General features: G+C 41.5%; 1 protein-coding gene across 4 annotated transcripts in view; it reads left to right on the top strand.

Moving 5' to 3' along the window:
• Positions 1-23,085, top strand: part of CEP95 (centrosomal protein 95) — a 61,009-nt gene that overhangs the window by 24,287 nt on the left and 13,637 nt on the right. For 3 of the 4 annotated variants that reach the window (XM_048487745.1, XM_048487746.1, XM_048487743.1), the window contains exons 3-13: positions 1,852-1,959; positions 3,552-3,689; positions 6,117-6,225; positions 8,019-8,134; positions 10,192-10,311; positions 12,944-13,146; positions 13,337-13,394; positions 14,559-14,683; positions 16,016-16,134; positions 19,247-19,382; positions 21,882-21,996. In XM_048487745.1, the coding sequence (XP_048343702.1) occupies positions 1,852-1,959; positions 3,552-3,689; positions 6,117-6,225; positions 8,019-8,134; positions 10,192-10,311; positions 12,944-13,146; positions 13,337-13,394; positions 14,559-14,683; positions 16,016-16,134; positions 19,247-19,382; positions 21,882-21,996 (1,347 nt within the window). The remainder of the gene's footprint in view (positions 1-1,851; positions 1,960-3,551; positions 3,690-6,116; positions 6,226-8,018; positions 8,135-10,191; positions 10,312-12,943; positions 13,147-13,336; positions 13,395-14,558; positions 14,684-16,015; positions 16,135-19,246; positions 19,383-21,881; positions 21,997-23,085) is intronic. The other variant, XM_048487744.1, reaches the window with a different exon arrangement.

Raw genomic sequence — 23,085 nt, forward strand, 5'->3', positions numbered from 1 at the left:
TGGGGCCTTTTTGGGACCCCCATCATCTTCTTCATTTAGACTTCTGGGGGGGTTCAATTCAAATTTCTTTGGTCCCTATTGCAGGTGCCTAAGAACATTTCCAACATGTGGATTAGGTTGGAAACAGAGATGGTTGGGGTAGAGGCCAAAATTCATGTAAATTCAATCAGTAATTGGCTTACTGGTTACGTTAATCCTCAAGGACTCCTACTGCTGCTTTTTCAAGATAGCAGTCTAGCAGGCAAAGAGCTGTGTATGCATGCTTCAAAATATGGGGCCTAGAACAGGCAAGAACATTAGTTAAGCAGAGAGTTCTGGATATAGAGAGACAAACAAACTTGGCAACCACTCCAGGATACATCTGTCTGGATAACTTAAGATACAAGGATGCCTCAGCAGTATACCTATACTTCTTGGAAGTGGGCAAGTTGAGGAGTGTGTTCACACTAGCAAGAAGTAATTCCCTGCCCTCATTAGTCCTAGAAGGCAAATACAAGGAAACCCCGTATGACCAGAGGACATGTGCCTGTCCGCTAAAGGAAATTGATACTACTGAGCATAAGCATAAGCATAAGCATTTTATTGTCATTGTGCACGCACAACGAAATTTACAGCAGCATTCCTCGATGCACACAATTTCAGACTCATACATCATCATCCTCCACCCATCCCTACACAGCCCCAAATACATCAATATGAAGCAGCGGAGTTTAGCATAGCCACATACTGAGCATATGTTTCTCAGATTTCCCTTTTATGACAAGATCCGTGATGAAACTCTAGTCCTTAGATTGCCTGGAAGGAATAACAACTATAAATTGAAATACTTGTTCATAGGTAGGGACCACTGTATTACAAGTACCGTCACTTGGTTTTGCCTTCTTTTAGGTAAATATAGGAAAATTGAGAGGCAGCAGGTCATAAGGTGTCCTCCGCTAATCACATAGTCCTCTAAGTGATAACTACTTAAAGAAGTGTTTGTATTGTTAACATTGTTCAGTATTCAGCTAAATTGGGGTAGGATATGCATAATGAATCAATGCTGATATTGTAGTATATTTTTAAGTCAATGGTTGTTTTCAGTTAGTGGTTGTTTTATACTAGTGATCGTGTTTTGTATACTATGCTGATTGTCCAACATTAAAATAAATTCATTCAATTTGTAACCTGTTTCACTATAAAGCAGTTAAAGCATCTAAAAAAACAATTAAATCTTAATTTTGACTTTAAAAATCAACTTCTCTATAAGAACCTCAACTATGAATTAACATACATCCATCCAAAATCAGTGGGTTTGATTCAAATGTCTGAGAAGTAAATATTTTCATGGCTCTTCAACATGACTGATAGAATTACTCTAAGGAGGGAAATCTCAGATGAGAAATACCTTGTGTCTGATCCAAGAGTGCTTTTCTGTCCACAAAATAATCTTCTTTTAATGGAATGTGTCTTCTGTTAGTGAAGAGAAGTCAAAGGAATCTTTCCACTAATGAATTATTTCTCTCATAAGCATAAAAGGCACCTCCGGATCTAATCCCTTCTTTGTAGAATTGGTCTGTCTTTTCTTGGTGGCAAACAAAGGAAGTCCTCCATCCCAAATCACAGCATACAAGCTGGAGTCTTGCATAGCTTGACACTAAATTTCGAGTATAAATTTGCATAGATTGTTTGAAGTAATAATTCAATGTTTTCATGTGTCAGTCCACTGCTGTTTATGCCTCTCCAAGCTAATTTATGTGAAAAGATATTTGTAGACTTGGTCTGACTTGGACACAATTGGTATTTTCTTGAGTATATGTTGTGTATTATCCTTTGTAAAGGTAGTATGATGCAATTCTATATTTTTTATAGATTTAATAGCTGTACCCAGATGCCAAGAAGATGATGCTCATAATGTGCAGGCAATCATAGATTCTTTGGCACTGGACTATTTGCAGGTCAGCCTGTCACATATAACAGGTAGGTACCCAGAACTTAACATGCAATACCTTGTTGGTTAGTGGTCAAAATATTCTTGAGGCCCAACCTTATACATCTTGCCACTTAAAGTAAATGGCAGTTAGTATGAGTTTATCTGGCTGTAGCCAGCAAGAATTTGTTTCATTATGGATTAATATAGTTCTGAATCTACAGCATAGAGTAAGCTCATGCGACAGTTTTTAAGCCTAAGTTCTTACTATTGGGAGCAAGAACTGTAGAATGTCTGTAGAATCAGGCAGCAAAATGTTTATTTTCGAGGGTCCCCTCTACAACCCATGAAGAATTTTTGTTGGAGCCATAAACTGCTTTATAGTTTTTTTAAAAAAAAGTTGATGGAGCCTTAAACCACTTTATAGGTTTTAAAACCACAACTTTGAAAGCTAAACTACCAGTTTCAAAGAAAAGCCAGTTATGTGAAATAGTTTTGGAGATGTTGACCTGGCAACCATGCTGTAGCTGTTGAAAACAGGGCATGTGAGGTAGTAATATTTTTGGACTCGAGTTTTACCTTAGTAAAAAGTCAAAGCTTTTCGAAGAGTGCTGTCAGAATGTCCAGTGACTCATTCCCAAGTGGTGATGAACTGGCAAAGCAAGATAAATAGTAGACCTATGTCAGTTCATCATCAGTTGCAAATAGGTGACACCCACTCTGATTGAATCTCTCATTCTTTTGTCTGCGTCTCAATTTCATTTGTGCTTAAATAGAATGATGTAACACACCTACCACCTGACTTGCTGAGCCTTCTTAGAATAACTCCCGCTCCCTTTCTCTCTATGTGTATGTTCCAGCTAAGGGTAACATTAATTCTGATGCACAATATCTTGTATAATAATCATTCCATTAGTTTTTAAGGTGTCACAATATTTATTGCCCTCTTTGTTTCACTTATGTTCCTTCTCTGGTATTGCACAACTCTATTCTACACTCTATTTGTCCCTATTCTACCCATTCTGAAAGCACAAAGCAATTAAGAATCCAGATATTTGGCTCACTGCTGCCCATACGTCTTTTTGTACTTGAACAGAAACAACTTGTTTTCTTAAGATGAAGGAGAAATATCCTTGTTTATATGGAGCAAATATTTATAATTTGAGAATTGAACTAATTGCTGAGTTGTAATAAAGAGCATAAAATAAGTGTGTACAAGAGCATGCAGGTGGATGCAGTGGATGATGCTTCCCACTAATATATAGGATAGCATCTCCTGAAGCCAGAAACTGGATCCTACTGCTTGTGATCACTTGCTGGTACTTTGGCCATCTATTGTACCACATTTAAAATTATTTAAAAGGCACTTTTCTCATTTTACGTAGAAAAGCCACATTTAATTCAGTGTGTCTGTTAACTGTAGGTTTCACATGCTTTCCAAGAGCCTCCATATTCAGAAAACAGTCTGGAAGTTTGGAAGAGAAACTGCTTTCACTGTTTTCCTTTTCCAAGCTATTGAATTGATCTGGAATATTGATTTAAGCAGGGTTCATTGTATCACTTTAAATGTATGGTTCTTCCACCAGTAAGTCTCTCTGTCTTTTCCTTCTTTGCCAAGATATTAACAACATTTTCTGTTAAGGTGAGAATATTGTGAAAGGAGATCGGGAGTCCATTAGAAATCTCCTGGAAATATTTGATGGTTTATTTGAGTACCTTACAGAAGAAATCAGTGAGACTGTTTCTGAAGATGGCGGCGAGTGGGAAAATACAGTGAATGGTATGCACTACAGAGATGCAGTGGGTTGTATTTAATGACTCTCTTCTGTGAGGATTTGTACTGGTTCCACCATATAGTTGGAGGAGAAAGTAGCTTTACAGAGAGCTGTGGCTGCTGTACAGTTTCTTCCCTTACCTCCTACATGTGTTAGTTATGTTAATGTCACAGTATTACAATGTTAGTTATGTCACAGTATTACAATTCCCCAGTGATGTGATGCAAAGAAACACACTACATCATAACATCACAGTTTGGGCAAATTGAACTTAACATTGTGAAGCTGGAGGGGAAGGAACTTGACAGTCATCTGTTTGCAATGTCAAGTTCTGTCCTCAGTTAGGGGTTGGGAAGATATTTCTTTGGAGCTCCTAGAATGACCTGATGGCTCCCAAAGGTCTTGTACTACTAAAGCTGAGTAGGATTTAGCCTGATATCAGTGCCCGAGTGAGAGATTCTTTTGGAACAGCAGTGGCGTAGGAGGTTAAGAGCTCGTGTATCTAATCTGGAGGAACCAGGTTTGAGTCTTCGCTCTGCCGCCTGAGCTGTGGAGGCTTATCTGGGAAATTCAGATTAGCCTGTACACTCCCACACACGCCAGCTGGGTGACCTTGAGCTAGTTACAGCTTCTCGGAGCTCTCTCCGCCCCACCTACCTCATAGGGTGTTTGTTGTGAGGGGGGAAGGGCAAGGAGATTGTAAGTCCCTTTGAGTCTCCTACAGGAGAGAAAGGGGGGATATAAATCCAAACTCTCTTCTATGTGGTTTTGAATTTTTTGAAGGAGAGGCACAATCTCAGGTTAACAAAAAATATGGAACAGCTGTCAGAAATGGCTGTCTGCATGTTCTTCTGATTGCATAATGCCATGTTAGAAACAGAACAAAAAGACCTGAGGCTCACTTGCTGCTTTTTTGCTATTTAAAAGACAATATGGTTCTTACCACATGTGATGTTCTTCTGTTTCATATGTTTAAAATATTTGATAGCCTACTGTTCTCCCAGGAAACTGGGACCCAAGCTGCAGATAACTACAACAGTAAAACACAATACATCATAAAAATTTCAAAAACAATCATTTCAGTAGCCAGCAGTTTCTTCATTTTAATCTGTGACCACAGTTCACACATATCAGAACTCTCTCCAGCTAAGGCTACTACAGTAAGAATACCCTTAGGGGTTTATAGCATTTCAGGCTATACTGCAGAACTAGCATGGTAGCCTGCATTCTTAGGTTGTAAGCGGCCCCAGTGGCGTACCGCTAAGCGCATGCCGTTTCATCACATGGGGAGGGTGACAAGTGCTGGCCGGGTCCCCACGCCCAGCCTCTCCCGCAGTGTATTGACCCAGTCGACGCTTGGTGGCTGCCCCCGTACCGGGTACTGCTCACCAGCTGAGGTGATCGCCGTGGCCACAGGCTGGGTCCCGTCCCCCCCCCAGGAGGCTAGGGAGGACAGGAGCTGGCCTACCACCTCGACACTACCCAAGCTGCCCCCCCCCGAGCCCTGCCCCCCGGCCTCCCTGCAGGCTAGCTCCTGCCCTCCCCAGGAGCTGTCCTGCAGGGAGGATGGGGTGGCGGGGCTCAGCAGCTTAGGCAGGTGCTGCAGCAGGCCAGCCCAGAAGCCAGCCTGCTGCCACAGCACCTGTCCAAGTGCCCCCGATCCCCACCATCCCCCAGCTTCCCTGCTGGCTCCTGTAAGTGGGTGCAGGGACCTGGGGGTGTGGGGAGCCAGTCATGCCCCTGGGCGTCATTTTGGCCTGGTACGCCACTGAGCAGCCCTGAGCACAGTTTGCCAGGAAAGGGTGTGGTATAAATCAAATAAATAAAAAACCCTGCTGTAATGTGGTTTGAGTATTCCCAGAACCATTGAACTGGTGTCAACAGAGCAAGTTTATGTTAAGGTCTAAAACTTCCTTCCAGATTTTCAAGCACTTCAGAAGTAGATTCAGAGAAGTAGCTGACCAAAACTGAAAAGTCTAATAAATCATGGTGTGTCGAATTTTTGATTCTGTCTCTTCTTAATCTTACTGGCTCTAACTGGGAGCTTAGAACAGTAGTCTGAAGCTCCCTCTTAATAGATCTTTCTTTTAGCAGAGATTTCCTTAAAATACACATTTTTTCTTAGAAAAACCAGTATTCAAAATATTAAGTAATAGCTAGCTCTCATCTGACTTGTGAAATAGTTTGAAAGTGCTCCTACATAATCATGATCCTGAATTTGTTAAGTCAATGCCAGCACTCCTTTTGATCATGGATTTTGTAAGCCACTAGTCCAGAACAGTGTGAAACAGTAACAGTTTACAGGCATTAGTAATATGCTGGCTGGCATGCCAGGGCACATATATAGAACAAGAGTGATGAAGGTGTTTAATTTCTGTCTTTGCAACAGGCAGAGATATGTTTAGCTCATAATAATGGCTGCTTATAAACAGGTGTCATTAACCAGACGGCTCAAGATGAGGTTCAAAGTGTTGATCTGGAAGAAGCGGACGGTGGCAGTGATGTGCCCTTTCCCTCTCCAAAGCTACCATCTGGGATGAGGTAAGTTTGTAATGTCATTAGCTAATAAATTTCCTTGAATGTATTTCTGATTAAACATTGTTAGGACCAAGTTGAACAGATGGGTTGGACTGTAGCCTCCCTAAGTTAACAAATTTCCATAAATAGTCAAAATCACAGAAACGTTCTGAAATTTCACAGCTGAAAATTTAATTGTTGCAAAAGTCAAACCCCAGTCATCACAAAAAGAAATGGATCTAACTGCATTTTATATGGAGTTGGAATATACTTTGGAAAAAAAAGTTAATAAAGAGAAATAGCACTAGAAGGCCTGTGATTCTGAATTAATCTTCGTAATGGTAATCCTTCACATTATAGAATGATGGATGTTCAAGTCAGTAGTAGACTTGGAAAAATATATCTGCTTCATCCTTGAAAGATTTTGACTTTATTGTTGTGAATCACATTTATGCTCTAAATCAGGGGTAAAGAACCTTTAACACTCAAAGAGCCATTTGGACCCGTTTTCCACAAAAAAAGAAAACACTTGGAGCCGCAAATAATTTTGACCTTTAAAATAAAGATAACACTGTATATATTGGGGTTTTTTACCTTTTACTCCACTCATTCTGAGAAGCGCATGGATGCGCCTGCCCTGCTGCCTGCAGGGCGGGCAAGGATGGGGCCAGCGGCTTGGCCTGGCCGGCCGCTGGGAAAGCGCCTGGCCCGCTCGAACGGGGCGGGCGAGAGGGGAAGCTGGGTGGGCAAGGATGAAGCCGGCAGCTCGGCCTCCCCGTCTGCCGGGAAAGCGCCCACCCCGTCCCAACGGGGCAGGCGAGAGGGGAAGCCTACAGCGCGGCCGTCCATGGGCAGTTGGTGTGCCCACCCTGCTGCCTGCAGGGCAGGCAAGGATAAAGCCAGCAGCTCAGCTCGTGGAGCCACAGTGCAAGGGCAGAAGAGCCGCATGCGGCTCTTGAGCCGCAGATTCCCTACCCCTGCTCTAAATGATCTGTCAGTTTGCTTACGTCGGTCAGAATTCCAACTTCATAAAGTTATTCTTCTGTGAAAAAGATCTATTTTATTTTAAGAGAATGTTGTTGCAACTTCCACTGGTATTACAGAAAATGTGCTATATCTTGCATGTGCAATGTAAAGCTATTTAAACTGAAATAATATTTGGTTGATTAAGAGGTGAGGCATCACTAACATAATCTCTTAACACGTTGGCTTGCTGCACTGGGCACATTCCATCACCGGTAGAACATTTCTATCTAGAATTTGAGATTATTTTTGCTTCTTCTACACTGAATATTTCTTCTTTTTTTCAATACTTGGAGATAAAACTTTGTAACACAATTCAGAAATGGGTATAAATATTTATGAATATGTAATTGAGGACAGAATTATATGTTTGGTTCTGTGCAGCCTTCTGTGAAGTAAGTGTGCATAGGGTTACTCTGCCAATGTTTATGTGTGTGTGCAAAGTGTGGTCAAGTTGCAGCTGACTTATCGTGACCCCAGCAAGGGGCTTTCCAGGCAATTGAGAAGCAGAGGGGGTTTGCCATTGCCTTCTCCTGCAGAGTCTTCCTTGGAAATCTCCCTTCCAAGTACTGACCCTGTTTAGCTTCCAAGATCTGCTGAGATCATGCTATGCCGTGCTTCTTTTTCTCCCCCCTTCAATTGTACATGGACTAAAAAATCTTTTCTGGAGACATTGTAGCTTGTAAAGATTAAAAAAGGTGGCCTTCAGTATTTGAGTTGTGCACTTCTAAAATAGACGCTCTAGCTTGTGGAAAGTTCAAGCAAGTAAATTTGCACTGCCTGATTTTGTTTAGATCACCTCAGTCATCAGACATTTTCGTCCCGTCAGGGGAGGCGGAGGGTTCAGAATCCACAAGTGAGCTGATTAAGCTTGGTGACACAGCGTACTTGCTTTCTTTCAGAAATGAAGGTGAGTAGCGAAAGCCACCTGTGAGCGACGTGGCCACCTTACGAAGACCTCTTGACCTCCATGGTGGCTCTTTTTGCATGGAAAGCTACACTAATGTCACAGATGACTAAGATAAATTATGTTTATACCACTGATTTTTAGAACTCATTGCTAGCCTTAGAATGTCTCAAGTTTCATTTCTACCCATCCAATGGAGCATTTCCACAGATGGAAGGATTTTTATCTACAGAGATTGATTTTCTTGCCACAAGCATTGCTGCAGTTCAAAGTGGCCTCCAAATGCTTTTCCTATATAGAAACAGCATTTCAGGGGCATTTTGGGCTGCAGTGGGAGGGAGAAGGTGACAAAAGTGTGCTTTGTGGTCTCAGTTGAATCCAAACCATTATTTTCTATGTATTTTCCGTGCTATGGAGTTCTTACTCCAAAGGCTGTATTATGTGTTTGGTTTGTTACTCAGATCTTATGCATGATGGAATCAAGGGCAGTGAAATGAACTGACTAAGCTGATGACAGGCAGGAATCTTATTGAGTTGCTTATTTATTTTAAACTGGTGCTGTTGGAGAATTAGGAGTGTTTTTTGTTTGACAATCTGCCGTTTAAACCTATTGATTTAGAACAAGATAAATACATATTTCACAAAACCCAAACCTTGGATATGTACATTTTTATATAGTAAAAGGACATACAATAGAGCTTATAATTTTGGGAGCAGAAATGAATGTTCATTGTTGGCACATTTGACCTTTCTTACTTTTCTCTTCCTCCATTCTGTAATTACAGTAGCAGGATGATACTCCCCCTGCCCCAAATTTCCTATGCATAGTGAAACCAGAAATACTTTCTCTGTGTGTTTCCCCCTTCCTTTCTTCAGCCTAAATAGAAGATGGGCTCCAGTCAGAAGATCTGTTGTTCATTTGAGGTTGGATTCTTTCTGAACCAGAATAGCGAACCTTCTTTCAAAATACTTAATGTGCCAAACATTGTATTTGGAAACAATAAAGGCATCACAAGATGTTTTGCTTCGCTGTGTCATAAAACTTCTGGTCTACCTATCCTCTCAATCTAAATCTTGGAAAGCTGTCAATGACGTGATAATTTAAAATCATTAGAGGCGAGGATCAGTTGGGTATAAGATATAAAGACGATGCTCATGTGCATCCATGACTGGATGTTTAAAAAGCAAAGTTCAGGTTCTGGCCGCTCACTTGTCTCTGGTTGCATTTGGATTCCCTCATTTGGACTTACTGTTTTGGGGCAAGTTTTATATTGCCCTCGAATCCAAACCACAAATTCCAGTTTGTGCTTGACGTCTAAAGCAGAATTGGTAACTGAGTAACTTTTCCAGTACTGTTTGGGAAGGCAAAGCTCAAACGATGGATTGCTGGCATTTGTAATGCAAACTGTGGTTTGCTGCAAGAGGAGGATGAAGGGGGGAGGGCAAAGTGTGCACCTCTAAGGCTCACTTAGTGTGCATCTCTAAGACCAAACTATGGCTTGGCATTTTATGTTAATAGTTATTATATACCTACTTGATCATAGTCTTGTAATGCTGCTATCTTGAGTGATCGGGCAGCTTTTCTCAGATACCAAGGGGTACATCCAATTGTCAAATCACTCCACCCCTTTTAAAGTTTATGGCAGCATGGTGAAAATAGGCAAGCTTCACTCTGAGTAACTCCACACAAACTTTATAACTCTATTAGTTTGTTTTATTGATCTGTCCTGGAGAGATCTCTTAGCTTAGTATAATCTCAGGCGTTCCCTTCCACTGTGAGAACAGTGAATAGACTGATGGCTCACTGAACATTGTGTTTCCTGGACTACCCCATTAAACACACTATAATTTTATTGGGGGTAGATTGGATCATGAAATACTATATCCCAACACAGCTTAGACCAGCTCATTTGATATTTTCTTGCCACTATTGAAGGAATGGGCACTCCGGATGCATTTCTGCTTTGATCATTTTCTCCAGAATGTAATGACTGAAGAGATTCACGGTCTGGTTTTATTGAACATCTGTGTTTGACTGACAGAATTTCCATTTCCCAAAGGATTACAAGCCTCTAAAGGGATCTCACTGAAGACTGATGAGCCTGAAGATCCTGCAGCTTTTGCACAGCCGTCTAGTATACTCTCCAGCTGCAGAGGAGCACTTGTCACGGAAAGTGAAGGTGAATGTCCAGTTTCCTCTCTACAAACGGTCTCTTTTCATTTTTCAGTTGTATTTTTAGTAGATAATGTGGCAGTAATCCAGGAAAGATTTATATTCCCTTTGCATTTCACCTGTGTTTGGTGATCCCATGGAGGAGGAACATAGTTTTGTTACAATGTGTGACGGAATAGGCTTGCAGACTCTGTTTCCTCATGTTTCAGGAGTTCGGAAGAGCCCTGAAATCATCACAGGCATCTGCCCAACATCATCCCCCCTTTCCCTTACTCCCAGGGAGGGAGTCCTAACTTCTCTCTGCGTAGTAACTACTGACACTGTTTAGTAACAAATCTGAATGAGTATCTCCCACTAGGCAGATTTGTACATCTTTGGGGTTTTCGGCCAGGAAGCCATTGATCCCCTCTACAGGTCAAGTGGGTGTATCAGAGGATCAGTCAGGGATACATCATAGAACTCTTCCATCCCACAAGCAACATCTCCTTTCTCCTCAAGATCTAACAAGTTGGAATGACATCAGCTTACATTCTCCAGACCATTATGCTCCAAAGCCAGCCTTTCCAAATTACACAGCCTCTGGGATATCCAAACAGCCTTCCAGATCCTCTACGTCCTTGGACCCTTTAACCATAAGTATCTGGACATTTGGGATTTTCCCTTGTCTTCAGTGGAAGCTGGGGACCACAGTAGATTGGGTAGGAGCTTTTGTATAAAGGAGGAAAGCTCATGTCTGAACAAGAGAGCAGCTAATTCTGAAATCCTCCTTGAGGTTATTGCTTAGAGAAACCACTTGTTACTACAACCAACTTAGCTGAGTTAGTTCAACTTTATTGCTTTTTATTTGAAAATCTCTATGTGTTCTTTACCTTTTCCCTGTATTTTGTTTTGCCTTTTTCCCACCAATTTTGAATCTAATCACACCTTTGCTTTTTTCTTTCTTTTATAATAAAGTTCCTTATAAAGACTTTTTTTGGCTTTGCTGAGTATAATTTTATTTCTGGGATACTTAATCTCTTCCTCATGTGCTAGATTGCAAAGGTGCTATATAGTTTGTTATAAAATATTTGCCAGAGTTTTCACCCTGTTACTTTGTTGTTCTGTACTGTGCTAAAAGGATACCTTCTCAGCAGGTCAGTCTAGATGTTCTCAGTGTGCTTTTCAGGGAACCCTTAGTCTGAGCAAGGTGCCTTTGCCCCTTCTTTTCATAACATTGTGGCAGGAAGAAAACCAACACAGCTGCATCAGGTGAACCTGAAGAGCCTCCATTTCTTCCAGGTTGGATGGAATCAGACCCAGCACTCCCCCACTCCAGGTGCTGGCCTCTTCCTTGATTTTGTCATAGGACAACCATCTTCCAAACACAGACATAACTTCTCCTAAGGGGAGCAGCCCCATCCAGTCATCTTGCTTAACATTGGTTCCCTTCATGGGATTGCTTCAGAGTATTGAGAGTTCTACGCAAACTTTTATTTGCGCCCTTGAAATCTATTCCATTGAGAATTGTGTCTTTCAAGGTAGCCTTTCTCATAGACATGACCTCTTAAAGGAACATTTCAGAACTAGCTGCCCTCTTGCTCAGATATAAGTTTTTCTCCTTTCATACCAAAGGATAATTCTTTGTCCACATGGATCAGGAGATCCATCTAACTTCACTCTGTCCTCAACCCAGCCATCCTAAGAAACATGACTGACATGTTCAATGTTTGGAGGGCTCTCCATATCTCTTCAGATTTTTGGAAGTTTTGTTTGTCTATTTCCCCAATAGCATGGGGAAGAAGGCATCACTCATAGCTAGGTGAATCAAAGCATGCCTTTATCTGGCCCTCAAAGGTCATTGCCAATTCTGCTGGAGTAGCCACTACTTCTGCAGCCCTCTCTGTTTCAGAAATCTGTAAGCCAGCAACTTGGTCTTTGGCTTCTACCTCTTGAGACTGAACACATTTGCCTAGGCCAAGGCAGAATTTGGTAGAAAGGTTCTCTAAAAGGTAGTTCTTCAATAATTCCTCTTTTCTCAGTTGTTCTTATTTGGGATGAACGCTTTCAATATCCTATACAATACTTCCCTGTACTGATGGAAACATTCAACTTACCGTGAGAGTTTCTTCTCATTTGCGGACTGGAAAATATCCTTTCCTGCCCTAACTGGCAGAGGAGGAATTGGAAGGGAACTCCTTAGGTTCAGAAGTGAGGGTCTCCCCCCACCACCACCGCTCACTTATAGTCCAGTACTGCAGTATCTCCAGTTTGAGGTTTCCAGGGCAAACTCTTTCATCTATGATTGCTACATGAGCGGTGGATCAATCTTTCTCAAAAACATGACAAGACATATACTGGCGGGTTCAAGTACCTCTTCAGGGTACTGGAAGCCTTTGCAAAATTTGCATATGCCCTGTCCCTAGAGCAAGGGGTTGTGCTGCATGACCTGTGCAAGGTTACCTTCTAATCCACTAATGAGAAGAAACTCTCAGGGTAAGTCCAATATTTCTTTCTATGGGATCTGAGGGAAAAAACGCCTTTGTCAGCAGGTCCTAATGACTGCATGAAAATTCCATAAATAACTTGCTTTTGTTTAAAACATTTAAGGAAACTGTCTGGTGATGTAACTAATTACGCCTCCAATTTTTTTTGTCTCTGAGGATCAGCAAGATCTGCCAGGTTGCCCAGTGAGCAGCTGAGTCCCAGTGCCAAAAAACTTGGGGAACCTATTCGTTCAGCTATTGCTTTGCAGCCACCCTACCAGCCTTCTGTACCTAGGTACCCTTACCGTGATGAAAAAGAAACCAGAAGTTCTGGCAGATGTTCTCCAACATGGACTAAATCTCAGGGATTTCCATCCTCTGTAAGTGATTAATCTTCCCTTGTGTTTGCTAGTATTGTCAGCATTTTAAAAAATATATATATCAGGGTAGAATTGCATTGGGTTGAGAGAATCTAGCAGCGGTTCAAATAGGCATCAGTGTTGGGCCTTTCTGTTTCATCAGGAATTTTGTATTAAGAATCTTACTGGACTTCTTTCATTTACTTTATAGCAGGCAGAAACCCCTGGGAAAATCTCTGAAACGCTTTCAGATGACATCTTCACTTCTGGTGAGAATAAGCCTTGATCAGTATTGAACGATAGTCTAAAATTTCTTTAAATACTGCTTTTGCTGTGGCTTAGATTCAAATTCCTTATAAGGGATGAAGCTGCTCTTTGAAAACGCAACACTTGTAATCATTACTGGAGAGCTTTTTGCAAAATGTATTATCAAAATCTCCAAGCTTTAAGATCATTACAGTACATACTTTTAGCTCAGAAAAGGTTTGTTTTTTTCTAAGTAAATCTGAGTTGTGGGGTTTTGTAAAGGTACAGAGAAAGCTGTTAGATCTTCATCTCTCTCTCTCAGACTTCTTGAGAGAAGATATGACGGTTTCCACAGCTTTAAGATTGTATGCTGGTGTTGAGTCAAAACTGGTACACATTCTTGTTGGTAGATATATTTATTTACATGTAGGTCAGCCTTTTAAGGCAAAATTGAGATGTGTAGTGACCAAATAATGTTATCTCACAATGGGAATGAACTTGTTCCCTTCCTCTGCCATGTCCAGCAAGTTAAACATCTTCTACATAAGTGGCAATTGTGGCCTGCACTCTTCCCTACAACTAGCATTGGAAATCAGGTAGCAAAAGGGAGATAAGCCCAATAATTTCCTCATCTTGTTCCTGTAGCAACAAGATATATATTGCTGAGTGATGTTGCTTTCTCTGCTGCTGAAGTATTTGTCCTTAGCAAGCACTGTTGCTGAAAACACACTAGCAATAAATGTTACCAGAGAGAAGATATGGTTAACCACTTTATGACAAACTTGCCAGGGAGAAATAATGCTTGGACGTTTTAAAGTTTTGGGTTAAATTGACAAGTAAAACATTGTATGTCATAAACGAGTTCTGTCTTTCCATGAATATAATTGTATAACTGTCATATCCTAAGTTTAGATTTTCCCCTGTTGTCACTAGCTACTGCTAGTTCTCTTCTATATAGAACGTGTTGGTCTGAATCCGGATCAGCACAGAGTTCTGTTTGTGCAACTAGGCTGTCCTCCCATTTCCCTGCTACAGGCCCCAGCTACTTTGGAGAGTACCTCTCCAGAAATCCATGGCACATGGGGCTAAACCTGGAGGGGGCCCCTCAGCCCTTGCATGAGTGGAAGAGCCATCACTTCACACAAGAAACCCTTTAGAGACTGCTAATGTGTGACTTTTGCTATCAGATCTTCCAGTTGGAGGTGACGAACCAAGGTCAAAAGTTGTTATAAAGGAGCCGGATACAGCTGATTTACTGGTGCCAGACGACAGTGTGGATCATGTGGGAAAGGCAACTGATCATGTAGGAAAGGTAACGGATACTTTTTCTATTCTATGGGTGTAGGCTCTTATTTATAGAATGTATGAATCACCAGTGAGCCCAAAAGCACCTGGAGTAAAGTGCAATATTAAAACACAGTACAAATTCATTTAACACGGAGGGGAAAACAAGATGCACACAGTACATTACGTCAAATGGGCTCGCAACATTTTGTTGTTGTTTCCTGTCAGCATGCATTGTACTTCACAGGCTAACAAAAGAAGGCAGTTCTTCTCCAAGAAGTTTAGAATTTAAACATTCCACTCAGGTGAGGCGACAAAGAGGAAGAAAAAGAGACACAGTGAAAATTTGCATTCAGTTCCATGACATGCATTTAGTCCTCCTTCCCTACTGAAACTAAGATCAAAATTATGCCAAAAGGCTTCACTGAAAAGGTGGAGTTTGAGGAAGGATTTATAGAAATAGAATGCAGTATCATGAAGACTTTTGGGAAAACACTTGTGGGATAACCGGCAGCACAGAAGTGGAGACCTTTGAAAGTCTGAATGTAGTAGAAGTGGAAGAGTGAAGGTAACAGGCAGGGGTGTATACAGAAAGATGTAAAGGCCAGAAAGTGTTCTGAAAATAAGGACAAGATATTTGTACTGCTTATGGGAAGCTAATATGGAGAGTTTATAGTACTTTAGGGCATTAATGTTCTACTGAAACGAAGAGGTTTTTTGGTGAGAGTGCATAAAACTGTCAGTGTGATCTGATGTTTTTATACTGGCTGTGTTCATACTTTCTCCTTCAGTGGGGCTCCATCATCCAGGCTGCTTAGGTCATGCCTCCCACTGTTCAGGCCAGTGTAGAAGACCTTTATGCAAATGTTTACTACTCTCCTGGATTGTAGGGGGCTGGCCCTTCCAGTTCTGATAGCCTTGCAGTTCAGTCAGGTTGCCATTTAGGAACTCCACTGAAGTAGAAAGGTTTGGAAGGTTGAAAAGATCCTTACCTCAATGATGGTTCACTCAAACTCTCCACCTTCTGTGGTGGCTTTCTCAGGGTCATCAGCTAGAAAGGAGAAGAAAGATAAAATAAGTTAATGGACACAAGAATTTCCTTCCAATATTAAGAGTTCTTAAGTTATAATGAGTTGGTATTTTTGATTCTGTTTGGCACTTGGAAATATTTTAACCACGCTGCACTAAATGTTACTCTTTGAAGAACAATTGTGTCCCAGCCTGCTTTAATAACATACTGGTGCCATTGAACAGAACCTCAATATAGTGAGGTCCTCACTGCTCAGTTTTAGGAGTAAGCATTCTGTTCAATATATCTTTGGCTTCTTCAGTGACAACTTTTCTTTTCCCCTTTTAAAAGGAAAATGATGAGAATGTTCAGTATAAACCAACTTCCTCTTTTAAGGAAGACACGTCGCAAATGTTTACACCAATGCAAAGCAGAAGACCTAAGCAAAAGAATCTGTTTCATGGGAGGAGGTATGTGTTTAGACCTAATTGTGATATCAACAACCTGATGACATGTGCTAGTAAAAGTTACATTTTTCACTTAGTTGTAGAAGTTCACTTAGTCTGAGAAGCCCACTGCTGAAAATGAGTGAAGTTCTCCACTGAATTGGGAGGACATCTTGCAGGTGGGTGATTCCCAACTCTTCCAATTGGGAGGCAGGAAGAATTTCCTTCAGCTTTCTGTTTCCTGTCAGGAATCGTCCTCCTCAGTTCTTCCCTCAGATAGAGAGAACAGTGTTAGAGCTTGGTTCTGTCTTTTTCTATTTCTTTTTAGCGCTGGCGCTTATTTTTCTACCTTCCTACTTATTGTATCTACCTTCTACTCTTTTTACATGGTTTTCTGATCTTTAACCTTTGGTGTGATTTTAGAGAAGATTTCGGCCTTTCCACCTGATTTTACCTGGATGGAAAAAAAATGTGGGAACCGTCTCCCTTGCAGGACCGATCCCCACTCCCCCATCAACTACTTTGTGTGGCAGAGAGACGCAAAGTTTCTCCTCCCGCCCAGGAACCACAGCATCTGTCAGCTTGCAGGCTGGGAAGGTGCAGCCTGACACATTTCTGCTTCCTGCCTGGGAACTGCATTGTTGGTTGACAAGAAGGCTGGGAAGGTGCAGCCCTGAGACTGAAAGCAGCAGGGGGCTGCCACCAAGTAGAAGTGCAAAATATCTCCCAAACCAGGAGAAAGTGATGCGCCTCCCATTTTATCCACTGAGACAATGGGTGCCATTTTTGAATCAGCCAAGAGGAGAGCTGAAGCCTTTGCCAAGTCCTGATTTTACTCATGAGGAGTCATAATTGGAATTTATTCTTCACAACTGCCACATAAGCTTTGACTCTCTCAAACACCTCATCCTTGGGTTTTATAAGATATAAATAGGTAAAATGACTGCCAGCAGCCATAAAGGTTAAAATGTATTTATTTCCTCCAGCTGAGGGACAAAAAGGGGCCAGTTAAATCAAAATGCACTTGCCTTAAATGTTCCTCATTATGCACAGTCTCATTCCCCTTGTAGCTAGGTGCCATCACCTTTGCTTTCTTCGTATGTCACAACACTCCATCGTTTCACCACATCAAGGCCACATTCCTTCAGCAGCTTGCGCACAGGCTGAAGATTCCTATGGACCAGTCTTACATGCCATGCATCCAGACATCTGGAATGAGAGCATTCCGTTTTCCCTGCCTTATACACTCTGTCTTCAATATTCCTCAAATAGTTAAATGCACCAATTCTCTCTACAAGTATCTCAACATTTGACTCAGAATGAATAATGCTGCAAACATTTTCTTTATCAAGAATTGAGTTCCGCTGCCTACAGTTTTTCTCGCAGATAGCAGGTTCTCATTGACCATCCCTGCTTCTGCATTGAGTGACCTTTCCCTTCGGGTCCTATCCTGCACACTCAGCCTCACTGATATCATCTGACCGCCTGGAAATTGAGAGGTCAAAACTACTGCATATGAGATACTCCCCAAGGTGGGGAATGCTATCCTGGGTGCCAGAAGTCCAGCTACCATCAGTAATATAACCCAATATGGAAGAAGTTTGCCAGAAAGCACATAGATCCAGAATGGCATTGCCTCTATTCTGCAATTCCAACAGGAGGGTTACGCCTCAGGGCTCAAATCATCCACCTTAAGAAGACAGGTGGCTGCTTGGCCACCTTGCCATCCTGTAAAGGCACCTCTATATCTAAACATCCACACATCTTGATGTTCTTGCACAGTTAAACCAATATGGAATCTTCAGACCCTCTTTGAGCCAATCAAACAGATTATCTTAGAGTAGCTAAAGATAAAGACCTTGTTCTTGGTGGCCATTCCCTCAGCACGCAGGGTTTCTGAGATGAGAGCCCTGTCAATTCAACCAGTGTGCCATATCATTCACAAGGACAAGGCTGTAGTATGCACAGACCCAGCATTCAAACCTAAAGCCACCAGCAGGTCTCATTTGGCCCAGAGCTTTCTTCATTGTCCTTCTGTTCTAACTCTAAACATCCTAAGGAGAAGGTTTGGCACACCCTGAATGTCAGGAGAGCAATCAAGGTTTTTCTTTTTTTAGGAGAACTAAGGATTTTGGAAATTTGCAATCCTTAGTAATTTCCATTAGCCCACCTAATGGGGCTTTGGTGGTGGTGGGGGTATGTTCAAGGCCTCCATCAGTTCCACCTTGTAGGCATGCATCGCAGAGGCTTATCAAGCTCAGAAATTACAGGTTCTACCAGGCATCACAGCACATTCAGTGAAAAGTTCTGCAGCAAATGCTGTTCTGAGGAATTCTGCATCAGCAGCAGAAATCTGCAATGGACCACTATTTCTACCTTCATAAAAAACTATAAGTTACACTGTTACTCTTCAGCAGATGCAGCTTTTGGTAGAAGGGTGCTGCAGTATGTGTTGAAATGGTAGATTATGACCCACCCAGTTCTTCTGGGACACTGCTCAGGAGATCCCACCTGCAAGATGTCCTCCTGATTCAGTGGAGAACAATCCATTGGATACTCACCATGAAGGGTCCTCTACTGAAGGCAGGAGGACATCTTGGCCCTCCCCGATCATCTTCTATTGTGCCATACATACATATCCATAAATACTTTTTGATAATTAACTGTCTAAATCTCTGAGTTGTCAATATTCCAGTATCTCTTATTTCCTTTGTTATCACTGTTAAGTGTTAGCTAAAAACAGGTTACTGCATTGAAGGTCATCAAACTGAGGAGGGTGACTCCCACCAAGTAACAGGAAGTTGAAGAAAATTCTTCCTGCATCCCTATTGGAAGGGCTGGGAATCACCCACCTGCAAGATGTCCTCCTATGGAGAAAGACCCTTCATGGTGAGTATCCAGTGGACTGTTCATATACTCCTGACATTTTTCATCTGGATCAATAGCATTTCAAATAACCTAGCTAAAGATGTAGGGACTGCCAGCAGGATTAGCAGCCCCTACATATTTAGTCCCCTACATGTTTAGTTGCATATTTCCATTGTGTTACTGAGGCTAAGTCCTGGGGAGGCTGTCCTTTACCAAGATTTTTCTGAAATCAGATAAGTTTACAGCCCAGCACCTTCTGTTTTCTCAGCCAGCATGAAAGTTCCATCACAGACTCGCTTGCAGAGGTTCCTCTTTTCCACAGGAGGGTAAAAGAAAAACTGTCAAACCAAGGACTACACCAGCTGTCTGAGAAACTCTCCCACCGTCTGAACGAATTAGATGTAGTAAGTGACAACTTTCTATTTTTAATAACATATTCAACTAGCTTAATGTAATATTTTGCTGTGAGGAAGCTTGGTAAATTGTGTGGGAGCACCAAGGGAGGGAGTACTTTTAATGCCGTCTGAAAGTATGGAAATTATATATTTATGGTTCCTTTTTAGTGGGGATTGACTGTTTTAATTTAAATGTAGTATATGATTGTTTTAAATGTTTGTATATGATTGTTGGACGCCGCCCTGAGCCCTCCAGGGGACGGCGGTATACAAATTCAAATTAATAAATAAATAAAGCAAGCAAGCAAGCTCCAACAGGTACAGACTTGACTCATGCCTGGATAGAAAGCTGTTGGGAGCCTTTTAAAAACAGTATAATTATAGTAATGACCAAGTAAAATTCAGTAGGTTAGGTCTGTTCATCCTGGGATTAGTATGTTTCAGTGCCCATTGTTAAAACTGAAACAGAAAATCGTGGGAGGCAATTACTCAGATTTTTATCCATATTATTAATAGCACAAATTATCTGTACTAGGCATCTAAATTATCAGCACCATGGGATGTATGAATATGTGTGTATTCAACCCCATTTGTCCATCTATCCAAGATCCCCACTGGTAAAAGTCGGGTGGGGAAGAGCACATCACTGCTAGCTGCATATGAATGGAAGAAGATGATGTATAATCTGTAGCGGGGATCATCTGTTTACCTCCTTGCAAGTTCTTTTAGTTCTTGCTTTTTGCTTGTGAAACAGTCATACGTTTGTTTGTGTTAGCTTGCTGCATGATGGCCTGACCAGTTGTGGTATTTGCTTGGTGGCAGGGGCCAAGTAAGCACATGTGTTCATGGTACACTGGATGAACAGAGTATTTTTTTGTGCTTCTGGGTGTAGATATATCCTGGTATTTTTAAAATCTATCCCATACTTTCAGAACAAATACATTTTGCAGAGGTGAGAATTAAAAATCATGCCTCCATTATTATATGCAGACAGATACAACTGTCTTAATCTAAAGACCCCCTGGGCTCTTACAACATTCTGAAAAGAGCAGTTAACAACTAACCACCAAAAGACTAAAATCTTAGTTTATACTAAGAGATAGGTTAAATGTAAGTGGCAGATTGATGGGCATGATATATATCAGATGAAGACCTTGAAATATTCAGGAGTAGTTTTCTAGTAAACTCGTTTGTAACAGGCTTTGTCCATGTGATCAAGGGTGCTCAAAAAATGGTATCTGCCACTCTGAAATTCTTCTTCTCAAAGGAATGTTCGCATAATCCTTATGTGATTCAAACCTCTCAGGGCAACTGCTCCTCCTTTCAGGACGTTGTAAGAGCCCAGGGGATCTTCAGATTAAAACAGTTGTATCTATCTGCATATAATAGTAGCTCAATTCCACCGTGGCGCACAGATCTGCCTCTGTAAAGAATTCTGTTTCCTGGAAACGAATCAGTCTACTTTTTTTAGATCTATGTTTGGTGTCCCACACTTTGTTTCCTTCTTGGAGTAGATTCTGAGATGGTGTCATTAGAAGCAGGCAGTTGGGACCACTCTGCATTCTTTTGGCTTAAGTTAGACTCAGATCCTCTTGGTTTAGCTCCTTTAGTTCTCTTAGATAATTTTAATTCAGGCTGAGCAGAAGCCATTGAGAAGAAGTTACCATCTTATGGGCTTACTTCTTCAGCTCTATGCTATCTTGGGTACTTAGGAACAAGTAACAAAGAATTTGGGACATAGATTTAGCCCAGATCCTTTCTTATCCAGTAGTAGGGAATCACAGTCATAATTTTATTCCAGCAAATTACTTCTAATCTTTAGAATTTCCTAAATGTCACAGAGCCCTCACCTTGGTGCATTTCAATGGTCTGCCCCTAGCTGTACTGCAAGGCAAATATTTAGCTATCCCTTATTTTCACTGTTGGTGTTTCTGCCAACTGAATGCAGTTAGAACAATCGAACATGTGTAACTTTATTGTTCACATGGTAAGGATATTTATTTGTTCTGCATTACTCCAGTTTTATCTAAATGTCATTGCATATCTGAAAAAGTTCATGCACCCATTCTTCTTGCAGACTGTCTTAATGAAAGTGCTGTTAAGTTGACTAAATTCTGTACTTCAGTCTTTTCATAAGTCACATTATATTACTGAAATTGGGGCTTAATAAGATTAAGATTTTTTTGTTTTTCTATATTTTGTTTGTGTTTAGCCTGTTGGTGTTGGCTATCTTGGGTCATAATACATTAATTGATTTATTGCTTCAAAGATGGTCCTGCATCAGTGCAACTGAGGTATACGTACTCCTGCTTGCCTTATGCCGTGTGTGTATCCTACTATTGGTCAATGCTGGATAAATTCTGGGTACGTGGAAGTGTACATAGGTTGCCCAGTTTTAATGACTTCAGAAAGCTATACATACTTGAAGTAGACCTGGAGCAGTCTATATCACTATGGATTGCTATAGCATGAACTCTGCTTAATAGAACCATTTTCTTTAAACAACAGATGTTAAAGAATGCTCTGAGTGAACGACATAGGGGGGAATCATCTACTGATGAAGACACGCTTTCTCAGCATAGCGATAGTGTCATGGATTACCGTGACATGAAGCTACAGCCTGGTAATGCTTTGGACTATTAAGTTTATGCAATGTTAGTGACTCTTCAGCATGAGCATTTTTTTACTTCCTTTTGCTACAAGATTGTGATTGCTATAGAAAGGCCACAAGAGAGATTAAGCTTTGAATTGGGGGGGGGGGGGGCGCAGATCATCTACCATTGAAGCCTGAGAGAAATTACACCGTTCTAATCCCATAGTGTGGTGGTTAAGAGCAGCAAACTCTAATCTGGAGAATCAGGTTCAATTCCCCTCTCTTCTACATAAGTCTGCTGGGTGACCTTGGGCCAGTCACAGTTTTCTCAGAACTCTCTCAGTCCACGTGGAGGCAGGCAGGGGCAAACCACCTCAGAACATCTCTTGCTTTGATAACCCTGTCGGGTAGTCAGCTGTGACTTACACACACATCAGTTGTGACTTGCATACACATACCATCCCATTAATTTCAGTATATTTCAAAGAGTGTGATTTAATTTTATTACATTTAATAAATAAAACATTTGACTGGATAGTTGTAGCAGGAGAGATTGTACTTTCCTGTCCTTTCAGCCTCCTGTTGCTACCTGCTTGAGGAGAGTCCAGGTGAAGGCACTATGAAGGATCCTGGGATGTTTAATTGCCTGTACCTGAAAGATTGTACTAGCTCACCTGGGCCTGCAGTCAGCCTTTACTGGCTGGCTGTCTAACATAACCCTCCTGTCAAGATCTGCACTGAAGGCAATTCTAGAGGCTGCTGTTGCTCTGTCATTCCATCCAGTGGGGAGCTATGGAAGCTGTTGGGTCTTTATATTTGGTTTATTGCTTGGGACTGGATAGTGGTAGTCTCATCTTGGGATATCTTTACTGATGAAGGCCCTTCTGGCAGCATGGAATAATGGGCTGGTTGGGTTCATAAACAGCCTGGGTCCTTGGCATGTTCTTCCATCCTCTGATAGGACGCATGGTTGCCAGAGAGTTTGGAGATATGAAGTGAGTTGATGGGCAACTACAGCAACACTGGTGGAAGAAAAGCTCAGAAAACCCACAACAGTTAGTTGATTTTGGTTGTGAAAGCCTTCGACAATACTTTGATGGGAGGACTTGAAGTGATTCA

Source organism: Sphaerodactylus townsendi, linkage group LG03, assembly GCF_021028975.2.
Source record: "Sphaerodactylus townsendi isolate TG3544 linkage group LG03, MPM_Stown_v2.3, whole genome shotgun sequence".
Classification (NCBI taxonomy): domain Eukaryota; kingdom Metazoa; phylum Chordata; class Lepidosauria; order Squamata; family Sphaerodactylidae; genus Sphaerodactylus; species Sphaerodactylus townsendi.